The sequence below is a fragment of the Plectropomus leopardus genome, chromosome 6, assembly GCF_008729295.1.
Source record: "Plectropomus leopardus isolate mb chromosome 6, YSFRI_Pleo_2.0, whole genome shotgun sequence".
Taxonomy (NCBI): domain Eukaryota; kingdom Metazoa; phylum Chordata; class Actinopteri; order Perciformes; family Serranidae; genus Plectropomus; species Plectropomus leopardus.
The window spans coordinates 17,384,045-17,396,563 of NC_056468.1; the positions used below are offsets into that span (position 1 = coordinate 17,384,045).

A 12,519-nucleotide genomic window follows, 5' to 3' on the forward strand; every position below is an offset into this window, starting at 1 on the left:
TCTTACACCTCCAAAAATGCTTATTAAATATGTGTAAAAAGAAAATTGTGCAAGTAAAAAATGGGAATAACAGACATAACATGGTGCAGAAGAAGTAACGCTGTAAAATAAACATATATTAATTATATATTTTTATAATAGTAACACTTTATAATGCAATGGATGTGAGTGCTACTATGCTGTGGTCAGTACATGGTCTTATTGAAAATATCTTTGTAGACATCTGCCAGTTGATCTACACATACTTTAAGAGCTTGCCTCAAATTTCCATCAGGTCTAGCTGCCTTGCGTGGGGATGAATCCTTTGAAAGGATCTGCACACATCTGTTATTAGTGGGTAGTGAGCAGGGGTACGGGGCCTTTCGTTCTTTCCCAGCTAAGGAGTTGTTCTCCCAGTGTGCACAGAGGGGGTTCAGTTCATCTGGGAGAGATGCAGACATTACCTCAGCACTGCTGAGTTTCCTTTTGTAGCCTGTGATAGTTCAGACCACATGTTCCTGTTAGTTCCATGTTGTCCCTGTATTGACTCTTAACACTAAAAGCCCTCCTGGTGCATACATGGGTTTCCTGCACTCATTCAAATCAGCAGTCATAGCAGTGAAGCAGTGATATTCAATTTACAGCTCGTGGACCAAATCTAGCCCGTCGGCCCGGCACATCCCGGCATTGCAGTGTGCTCCTCCGTTTAACAACACCTGTCAATGAATGATGGCTCCGACCTGGATTGACACACATGACACAACAGTGACCCCTACAGGACAGGTTGGCATCCCACATACATTTTACCAGGAGAATATACATATATATACAGCGGGCCCTGATTGTAATGTAAAAAACCCATAACAACATGACATAACAATTGAACACTCAGTCCTCTTCCGACTCCTTTCCAGTAGAGGCCTTTTCGGTTAAAGGAAACAAGCAACTGCTACTTTGAGCCACCGCAATGTAGGTCATAAATCCCGCCCCCTCCATATTAGCGGATAGGATCTGGGCCAAATTAACAACTCAAAGTAAACGTCAAATACATTTTTCCGAAAAATTTCAGTAAGTTCCCATCACCCGGATGTTTGTTCAAGTGTTTGTTTTTCTGCTAAGTTTGGTTTTAATTAGTTATTTCATGCTTTAAAAGGGGGATTTGAATGCATGACTGACAGCTGTGTGAGCCAGTTGGTGTGCTCGCAATCACGGGCACTGCTCGTGATTGGTTGAACAGGTGTAGAGATCACTACTATGCAGGCTCTTGCTCCAGATGATGTCAGAAGCCCAAAATGGCCGCGAACGTCTCCCTGATATTTTTGGCTCCACTTTTGCATAGTGGAGATAAGTGGGGACGCATCATCCATCTTTATATACAGTCTGTGGGCTGAACACAGGGGAGGATACTTCAGGGCTACCTTACACCAGAATGCTGATCATACTACGATGCTATAAACGCTACAGAATCGCAGTTTGCGCCTAATCCACATCACAAAATGCTCATTTTGGTTTACATTATACAATGAATAAATTAATAATTGTATGTGCAATACTTTGTTACTATACCTGCCTCTCTCATTTAAGCCCCATCTGAGAGGAATCAGCATATGAGCCTATTCTAGCATGCAGCAGGTGACACTGCTTTCCACAAATAAATAACAGTGTAACTTACAGGGACTGCATTAACCTCTTCAGTCCCACCGGAAAAACCGAAGAAGTGCGCTTTTTTTATTGTTACCATTATATGGAAAAGCAAAAACAGTACCTTATATCCTTCCATACATCATTCATCCATTCATCTCCCTCTAGTGTTTCTAACCTTCACCAAAACCACCTTGACATAGGGCGGTATCATTTGTCAAATTCTTACACAACCACAGTATTATCATTACAACATAATCAGTGAATCATCATGACAAAGTTAACTACAAGCACTGAAGACGAGCCATCACTTATAGTCGAAGTTAACACAACCTAACTCTGCATGTTAACACGTTTTTAATGTTTTTAGGTCTCATGACCTTCGATAAAAGTCTAAGGCGTTGTCCTAAAACACGTACGAACCAGCTGAGCTGAAACTGCCGTGTGACTGGTGTGTCACCTTTGAACTTCTGCCAACTGTTTTCAGGAAAACAGGCAGATCAATAAAACAGTAAAGGTTGAAGAGCTGGTCCATTCATTCACTGGACTACAGGTTAAGTCTCTCCTGGTGAACATGATGACATGATACTGCTACTCAAATGTTGCCATAAACACCATTAACAGCTTTTTATCACATCCTTTGAGAAAATTTTAAGAGCTCACTGTTTAAAAAGCATTAAAATGGAGCAACATTTATCCAAAATAAAAGGCACCGCCATGTATACTTCACAACATTTCACATATTTCAGGATTCAGGATTTTGTTTGTTCTTCATTCCTCATTTAATGAGTTTGAAGAAATGGTTGGAAATCTCAGGCTACTCCTTTTCCTTCTTCAGTGATGACGAGATGTCTGCAGCAGCAATCAATGCCACTCATCAGCTCTGTAACTCTACTGTAATTGTGTTTAACGACCAAATAAATGCCAAAGGAACAAACATACCCCTCTGCGCTCGCATTATCCATCTGCATGCGTGTGTCTGCTGTTTATGATAATGTGACTTTGATATCATGTGACGATGACAGTTTAGTGCAACAGAATAAACCATATTTACAGACGTCTTTGAGTTGTTAGCAGTTCCACCAAAGAAACATTTTCTTTCTAGACTCCTAAGACGGTTTTATTTCAATAACTGTTGGAGGCCCAAAGAGATAAAATTATATATTATTCTTGATTTCAGAGGGGTTCTGACCCCCCCAAAAAACAGCTTCGACAGTAAAATGCTGCTTACACACACATTGATCATTATTGTTAATCTAATAATATGACTGAAAAATACCATAAGTCACAGGGAGTATTTTTACTTTTGCTACTTTATGTACACTTGGTACTGAATTGAATTGAATAGGTACTTTTACTTACGTAGAGGATCTGAAATATAAGGCATAAATATAATTTGTGCAAAAAAATGCATTATAAGAAAAAAGATAAGATTTTAACATTTAAAATGAAGTCCATCTTTTGAAATAATAAATAACATACATCAATAACATACGGCTGCCTCTACAAAATGCCTTGTGTAGATGAATTTGCAAAATTGTACTTCAAAATCAGTTTTAGTAAGAAGGAAATCAGCACCTGACCACAGAGAGGTAGTATGTATTACAACTTTGAGGATATTGTGATGAAAAAAGTAGAAACCAAGCAAACTTGAAAAAACAAAAGCAAGTGCATGGATGGTTACACCTGCAGGCAATACAGAGAAGACATGTTGTGTCAGAAGACACAATTATGAATGAACCAAAAGAGTTGACTTTATTCTCGACATTTCAGCTTCATTTTTAACATTCTGTACTTTTGCCTGGTACTAATACACCTCCACAGAAATAAGCCTGTAAATCACTGTATTCGTGTAAAGCCAGAAGTTGCAGATGACAGTATGATGTATGTTTGTTTGTGTTACTATCCTGAGTGAAGAATCTGACCTGACATCCTTCAGTGTAGAGTGATTTCTCTCTGGCTTTGGAGAAACATTTGCTTCTTAGTGCTTCTCTATAACAGATGAAATAGTGAAGACACACTAAATCCCTCATGGCAGGACAACAACAGAGCTCAGGGTGTCAAAGAGCTACATATGGCCTCTACCAAAATCAATGTGGTCTTAAAACATGTGCAGACGTCATTCTTGACATATACTACATTTCACCGTACAGTTTATTTGCTTTTGTGAAAAAGCGCAGGTGCAAGCCGTGTGTCCAACACAAATCCTATTGTCTGAATGTTACTGCAAAGACAGTAACCTTGGTGAATATATGTTTTTTTTTTTTATAAAGCGCCCTCTATATTTCAAGCATGACTGTCTTGATTGTGTCAATATTTATGATATCAATCTAAAACTTGAACAATCAGAAAACATTTTTTTTCTAATATTAATTACTTGTATTTCTGGTTTCTAATAAACTTCTTTCAAGATTAGTGCATGAGATTTTATGTTATGTTTGTTTATAAAGGAGGAAGTTTCAACAGACATTTTTCTTTATAAATAACAGGAATCTTGCCTCTTTCACAGTAGACATTTTGACTTTTTGGAAAAGCACAGGTGCAATAACAATAACATCAGCTCCACTGAGCCAGCATGCATAACACCAGGTCACGGATACTAAAATTATTCACTGTACTGTAGTTGTAGAGTTGAGGACAATTTCCCAGTGTCCCCAATTTCCAATTGTGTCCAGTCGGCAAAACTTTGCTGCAAATTTGACTATTCAGAACAGGTAAAATGTCATTATTACACCCCCCCCCCAACACACACACACACCACCACCCCCCACCCCCCACACCACACACACACACACACACACACACACACACACCACACACCCACACCCACACCCACACCCACACCCACACCCACACACACACACACGCACACCCACACACACACATTTGCTGTAATACTCTCTGTGACCTGACAACTTTAAGCTGTAATATCTGTGTTGCTCCCCTCTCAGTTCGTCCTCAACCACAGATGTCAGTGAGGTCTGGCATGAGACGTTCACCGCAGACTCTGGCAGTAACACTGATATCTTTTGGGTCAGCATGTGACCTGTTGGCCATGTTGGAGAGGGGTCAAGTGCAGGTGACAGATGCACTGAAACTGCAGAGAGAAAAACATCACCTCACCTGACCACATTTCCACATAATTTCTGCCTGTCAATGTGGGAGAGAGGACATCAACTGTGTTTGTGTCAAGAGACATGGGTGTGTCAGAGACTGTCACTGCACAGTGGCAATGATTCCTGCAGAGATTGAGGGGAGGAGGCGGGGTTTTCTCTGTGGTTGTCACTATAAAAGTCTTTGGTGGAAGTCTCTGTAGTACAGCTCCAGAGAAGCTGGCAACTCATGTAACCGGTGTCTATTCTGGGACATATGCCTGGATCACACCACACAAAGGTAGGAGCACTTGTTGACCACTGGTCAAAGTCTCTGAATTCCAGCTGGACAGTAAAATGTGACTGTATGTTCGCCTGTTTGATCAAATGAACTAATATTTAAAGAAGATTATAGGTACAAGGTATTATTCAGTATATCGTTTCCTGATTTTAATGGATGATTTATTATAAATCAAATTAAATCCCTGACCATAGTTAGCACCATGGGTAAAGTATAATGTTCTGTGAGTAAAGCAAAAGTTAACATTTCTTTACTTATAAAATAATTATAAAATAATTTACACTAATGTATCTGCATCACTGGGTCAAAGTCTTAATGTGCTGCAGAGTGACGCCTTTCCTAATTTCCTCAGGATATTCAGAGGAATATCAGTTGCTCCACTTCAGCTGCCGCCTCCTCTCCTGCCGCTTCCTTCACCGTAAGTCATGCAGTTAGATGTTGCGTGCATGTGGACAAGCTTCAAAAAGTCCTTGGAGTGAATTTCTCTGATTCATTTCTTACTGTAACTGTGGCTGCAGGAGCTCCAGCCCCTGATGGCGCACGCTGAGCTGCCGTCTGAGCACGACAGCTCCCATGAGGACAAGAAGGAGAAGGACCCTGTGCAGCCCGGGCCCTCAAAACTGAAGAGGGCCAGGGCTCGCTTCCTCAAGGGAGTCTCCTACTTTGCTGGAGACATGGAGGTGTTTGGAAAATGGATGGAAAGTGAGTCAAAACTAATTGCTTAAAGAAAAACAACTCTCCTGGCCCACACCGAGGCAGAGCAGCAGTAGTTTACTAATGATGACATTCCTAGAAAATTGCAGGATATTATAATAACGTGATGCTTATAACCACTGTACCCTTGGGTGACATTTATTCAATCCCTCCACTACTCGGGTTGGTTGCATAATATCGCTGCCAAATTACTGACAATCAGTACATCAGTTAATCCACTCTCACTTAAGTGACTGGCATAGGTGGGGCGTGACAGAAGAGTGGATTTAAATAATTGGCAACTGACAAATAAGTATGTAATGTGTGGTATTTGTCATAAAAACACATGTGTCACTACACGCATATGACAGGAACAGCTGCTTTTCAGGTTATCGAGATTCATGAGGCCAACAATGTGTCTCATGTTCCCTGTGAAGTGCAATTAATTGGTTTTGGTAGAAGAACCTGTTGTTCACATAACAGAAAGCATTACATGACCTTTGGCAATCATGTATGACACAGGTGTACCTGCTGTCATTACTAATCTCAGAGCCTGAGAAAATTCATTGTCGGAAACAGAAATAGAAATTCTGCCAACGCTCTCTGTCTGCTCTCTCTCTGGAATTTTGCAGAACAGTTTTTCTTGCTGCAGTTGCTGGACTGGGTTTTGCGCGGAGCTGCTCAGGTGATGTTTGTCAACAACCCTCTGAGCGGACTCATTATTTTCGCTGGCCTCATCCTGCAGAACTACTGGTGGGCTCTCAACGGCTTTGTGGGCACACTCTTTGCAACCATTTCTGCCCTCATTCTGCAACAGAGCAGGTTTGAACCAACTTATACTGCAGTTAATAATTCACCTAATTAGCTCAGCTCACTCCTACTGTGTATAAAGAAAGTTGGATATGACTTAACACTCATTTACAGTCCACTGTACCTCCACTCACACTTTCACAAATCCCAAAATATCTGTGGACTCACCATCAATCACAGCAATAATAGACTGGCATAATGTGTACTGACATCGAACATGATGCGAAAATATAAACATAACTGGATGATAATTTCCTTTTGCTAGTAGAGGGTGAAATGATAATGTAGGATGATTTTGCATTGTGTTATCTAAGCAAACATTAATTCTTTGATTCATTTTCCATCCAGGGGGGCAATAGCTGCAGGGCTGTATGGTTACAATGGCATCCTGGTAGGTCTGCTGATGGCTGTGTTCTCCAACGCAGGAGACTGGTACTGGTACCTCCTGCTGCCCAACATCTTCATGTCCATGATGTGGTAAGAAACTAGTCTGACTAATGGTAAAATGATCCAGTGGATTCAGATCATAAGAAATGAGGGGTAGATGTAAGAAAGTACATAAATTAACCAAAACATGACATGTAACATGTCAAAAATGATCAGTTTACTGCAGTATGACCATGTACATGTCATGAGGTCACAGCTCAGTAATTTTGTTTTTGCCTCTGGATCCAGGATTCATTAGCTCAGTTAATCATTGCTGATCCAGTCAGCGCTAAAGCAAAGCAATGATTTACTTATGTAGGTTAAAGGAATTCCTGACCCTCTAAATGACCGTATATCAAATATTCATCCTGTGTTACACTGAATTTGTTTTTCCTGCATGCATCCGTGTTGAATGCAGAATCCAAAAATGGGAAAAATTCTTAATGAACTGCAGAAAAAGGGAGCCTAGTTTAATAGCGGCAAAATTACATCAAAACATCCGTTTACAGACTATCACACAACTCATGCAGTGTAATCGGAGTCTCACTTATCCAGTCATATCCTTAATACTATCTAAAGACATGCTTTCTTGTTAAGACGTTACTATTCAAAATACTAATGCATAAAAGTAGCATACCTGAGCAAGTGTGTGCATTCAAGCTTTGCTATTGGAAATCACTGAGAAGTTTAAGCGCTCACACTGTCCTTGCAGGTAACACGATGTGAGTTACTGATGAACAAATGATCATTTTATGAGTTAAGTATTAATTTAAAAGGGAGAGAACATAGAGAGAGTATCACTGTTGTGCTCAAAATGTGCAGAAGCAACTATGAAGATGAGTTAGATATAAGCAGACACTGAAATAAATATACTTCAATTATTGTGCGAATTAATTGTGGACAAAAATCTAACAATGATGATATTGTATCCCTGTGTTTCAGCCCAGTTGTGTCCAGTGCCTTGGCATCTATTAACAGTCGCTGGGATCTGCCGGTGTTCACCCTGCCCTTCAACATTCTGGTGTGTCTCCACATGGTCGCCACCGGACACTTTAACCACCACTTCCCTCAAGTCCTCATACAGCCTCGCTCTGAGCTGCCCAACATCACCTGGGCTGAAATCGACGTCGCCAAGGTCAGTGAGAGGCAAAGATTTATGTACGTTACATAACACACCTCTTTGCAGGCTGGTACACTCAGTGTCAACACAGCACTTTGAGGTCAAATGCTTTAGCCTTTGTACATTTTAAAGTTATGTTATTTAGATGTCACCGATTCATCAGCTCATTGTTAAGATGTTCCCTGCATGGTATCTGACTGACTCTTTCTGTAGGAGCATTGTGCTGTGTAAATTTCGATATTACATAAGTGCATATGTATAAGTTCTGCAGTTCAAAGCTGATAGGAGAGTGATGGAAATGACCATCAATCACAGTCTCTACACACCCAAACAGGAACTCATAAAAAAACAATATGAATGCAAACACCAATGTGTTGTAAATCATGTTGTGGATCTCTAGCTAAGTGACCTCTCTGTGTCTGCCTCTGCCTCTTTAGCTGTTCATGTCGGTGCCTGTGGGGATAGGCCAAGTCTACGGCTGTGACAACCCTTGGACAGGAGGAATCTTTATCATCTCACTCTTCATCTCCTCACCTATCACCTGCGCTCATGCTGTGCTGGGATCTGCCGTGGGCATGGTTTCAGGTGAGAGGACCTGAAGCACTTTTTTGAGACCTCTTGTCTCAGCCCAATCCTTATTTAAGATCTTAAAATGTACTTCTTTCTCTCTCACTGCACTGACCTTTATTTGTCTGAAACAATCCACTCTTGAGATAACAGTAAGATCCAAAAGAAAAATTGGCTGGCCTGTAAATTAGCCTGAACAATTTCAGGAATCTGTCTCAGTGATCAAATTCAAAAATCGACTTTCTGTATTTTATCTGCTCTCAGACCTTTCTTATTTTAGAGAAGTCCATGAGCACAGCAAAAGAACCTGTGCTGATATATTCTTTTGCTCCTTATTTCTCATTAGCAGGGCTTCAGAAGGAACAGATCAGAATTTAGCATTTCCAAATAAGAAGATTACTTATTTATGATGAGATAAAGAACAGACTAAGATATTCCTCTGGGTTGGCACTTCCTTGATGGCTGTGATTTAACGTTTTGCAGGCTTGGCTCTGGCAGCACCTTTTGGAGACATTTACTTTGGCCTCTGGGGATACAACTGCGTGTTAGCCTGCATCGCCATCGGAGGAATGTTTTACGCTCTCACCTGGCAGGTGCACCTGCTGGCCATCACATGTGGTGAGTAGACACTCAGAAGATAAAAATACTATCTACAAGAAGGAATCTAATCCAGACAGGATGGTGACATGACATGTAACCACGTGCATCATTGGCAGATATTTGTAATCTATGATCACGCTCCTCACAGCATGCACGTAGAGAGTCTCACGGTATCTCTCATCTTCTCCTCTGCAGCTTTTTTCTGTGCATACCTCGGCTCAGCCATTGCCAACGTCATGTCCACAGTAAGTAGACATTTTTACTCACTCCTTAAAAACAAATCAGCTCATAATAAACAGAAGATATTAACAGCAACATGATGTGTTTTTCATCTACAGTTTGGTCTGCCAGCCTGCACTTGGCCTTTCTGTCTGTCCGCCCTCACTTTCCTCCTCATAACCACGGGGACCAACAGGATCTTCAAGCTGCCGCTGGCCAAAGTCACCTACCCCGAGAAAAACCTGTGCTTCTACTGGAAGCTGAAGAAGCAGGAGAAAAAGGAGAAGGCTGAGAAAGAGAAGAAAGAGAGTGAGGAGAAGCAGAAAGCCATCGAAGAAGAGGTGATACTGAATGAGAAAGAGCAACTGAGGCTAGAGCTTGAAAGGATGGAAGAAGGGAGAGCAGCACCTGAGGAATCAGAGGATGAAAACAGCGAGACACATGTTGACCAGATACCTGGAGTAGAACAGCCGGGGGCTGAGGAAGAAGTCAGACACAACCAACTAACCGAAGTCACTCTCGGTGAAAATGCTTAACACTGCATTTCTGCAGAAAAAGAGAAAGAGAGGATATGTGACGTGTGAAAATGTAAATAAATGTATCTGTAAATATCTGTATTTTAAATTTGTATTTTTGGTGAAAAAACATGTGCTGGCATATTTTTTTGATTCCAGATGATGTTTCACTGGATAAATTTGATGACATATAGCATTTATTTTCTCTATAAAACTTTGTTTATATATAAAATGTTTATATTTTTCAAATAAAATATTTTCTAATTACAAATCTAGTCCATGTTTGTTTGTATGGTGTTATCTAAAAGTACTCAATTAACAGAATATGAAATAATGGCAATTCATCTTTGTTGGTATGATACGATATTCCACTTGTCTGAGAAACATTTGTTATTTATCATTTAGATATAAGATACAGTCATTTCTCTAACATGAGAAGGACAGAGGAATAAACATTACAAATCACCATAAGTCCTTGAGATATTGTTGTTTGTTGGCTGTAAAACACACACGCTCAATCACAGGGAGAAATGCAAAGAACTGTCTTTTTTAAGCGCAGATCAAACACACAGATCAAAAAGACTAACGTGGATTTAAATTTAGTTTTGGCCAAGATATAATAATGTATAAATGAGATTGACATCTGGAACATCTGTTCATTGTGCTCTAAAATCCTAGAAATGTCCTAGGATCCTGAAAACACCACAGAATCCTAAAACTTACAAAAATCCTAGAAACATCCTAAAATCCTTTAAATGTCCTAAAATCCTGAAAATGCCATAAAATCCTGAAAATTCCATAAAATCCTAAAACTTCCTAAAATCCTTGCCATGTCCTAAAATCTGCGAAATGTCCTGATATCCAAGAAATGTCCTAAAATTTCAGAAACGTCCCAAAATCCTAGTAGCATGCATGGGAAAGTTGAGTATCCTTGCTTTAGTGACAATAGCCCCTCAAAGTGCGAAGTTTTCAGGGCTAAAAATGCTAAAGATGGTCACAACTAGTATATCATGGTATAATTAAATAAGAAAACACCATAAAAGAAATAGAACTGTGAGATGGTGTTTGAAGTCATGTGCTGTTTACACTGTCAACAACATTTGGAGAATGGCGGCCAGGCTGGGGACGTATCCTCAGCTCCGGGTACGGCTGTGCAGTGCATTGTGCCACTGAGCCTTTACTTTGTAAACTGGCACAGAACGCTTTTATTCTCAAGTGGTTCCTATCAAGCTGTATGATGGAGAGAGGGGAGTCTGCACAGCCAGGTTTTAGCATGTACCAAGAGTCAAAATCTTACTCCTAGCGGCATAATTTCTCTTTGGCATCATTCAACTTGGTTTAAAGGAACAGTCTGATAATCTGGGAAATGTGCTTATTTGCTTTCTTGCTGAGAGAGGGTTATGGGCCACACTATTTATTGAACGGGAGCAGTATCTTCAGATAAATCAAGGTAGCTTGCACCTGCGGAGACCTCCCATCTCTATCTTAATGTATCCTCATACAACAATTCATAAAAGTGCGAGAGAACCACAGTGGCATCGACACAGTATGTACGGTTACATTGGTTAGGATTAGGAAAGTTCAGGGTTTCCCACACATTCATTTATTTTTGGCGGCCTGCTAAGATTATAACATCTGCCACCACGTATTGATTTAGTAATATGGGAGCTGGACCATTCATTAGGAGGCACTGAACTTGGACTTTTAATGTTGGCAAGAACATATAGGAGCCATTGTGATGGGAACGATGGAAACGGGAACCAGTAGAGCCTGTATGAGAGAGGGAGAATGCTTTTTATGCTGGAGCTAGTGTTTGTGATAAAACTATAGAAAACTGTAAAACATATAAAAATATAGATGTATGTTCCTTGCATGTCGGACAACTCAACCTTCCAGTTGGAGCTGTTCTTCACTTTGTCTCTTACCAAACAACGCTTCTACACCTTACACTGACCTTCAGAAAGTTAATAACATTCATTTGGTTCGGTAAAATCAGGTCAGCAAATGTGACCTTAAGAAAAACAAATTGCTACGCTTTACTGAGAACACGTGAGATCTATACATTTACTTATTTTACACAATGTGCCTGCAGCATACCGGTGCCTAATGATGCGAGCAGGAAGTTGCTGGTATGGATAGTTGCGTAGTTTACTTGAATGATTTTATCGACAGTGATGCATGCGCACCAGTGATCCTCAGGTCACACATGGTGTTTCGCAGATTCAAGTTGTAACTGACAGACGGCACAGGCACCACTGGCTGTTAATACATGAGTCCAGGGGCCTTTAATGTTTTTCATAGCTGAAGTGTGAGTGATTTAGCGTTGGCTAGCTCACATTACTGCACAAAGATTCATGGGTAACAGTCTTGGATAGGGACAGGATCAGGGAAGTAAGGCTTAACCCTTTTATGAACCTGAGCAAATTGGCTTGAATTCTTTCAAAAAGATGGAATGAAGGTAATGAGCAACTTAGGCAGAAATAATACAAAAATGATCAAGGAATTAGTGAAAAGTACAAGGAAAGTACCTGAAAATTGGCACACAAAAAAAGAAAG

The 12,519-nt window shown here is 40.4% G+C and overlaps 1 protein-coding gene across 1 annotated transcript; it reads left to right on the top strand.

Annotated features, from left to right (window-relative positions):
• Positions 1-4,941: 4,941 nt before the first annotated feature.
• On the top strand, positions 4,942-10,182 carry slc14a2 (solute carrier family 14 member 2). The gene is made up of 10 exons (XM_042488644.1): positions 4,942-5,013; positions 5,366-5,431; positions 5,532-5,715; positions 6,339-6,528; positions 6,865-6,993; positions 7,885-8,077; positions 8,500-8,647; positions 9,113-9,247; positions 9,425-9,474; positions 9,568-10,182. The coding sequence occupies exons 1-10, from the start codon at positions 4,990-4,992 to the stop codon at positions 9,982-9,984; spliced, it is 1,536 nt and encodes a 511-aa protein (XP_042344578.1). The 5' UTR covers positions 4,942-4,989; the 3' UTR covers positions 9,985-10,182.
• The last annotated feature ends 2,337 nt before the right edge of the window (positions 10,183-12,519 follow it).

Coding starts and splice junctions, on each gene's coding strand:
- slc14a2 (XM_042488644.1), top strand. CDS start 4,990: ATGCCTGGATCACACCACACAAAG. Junction 5,432..5,531: donor CTCCTGCCGCTTCCTTCACC/GTAAGTCATGCA, acceptor CTGTGGCTGCAG/GAGCTCCAGCCCCTGATGGC. Junction 6,994..7,884: donor ATCTTCATGTCCATGATGTG/GTAAGAAACTAG, acceptor CCTGTGTTTCAG/CCCAGTTGTGTCCAGTGCCT.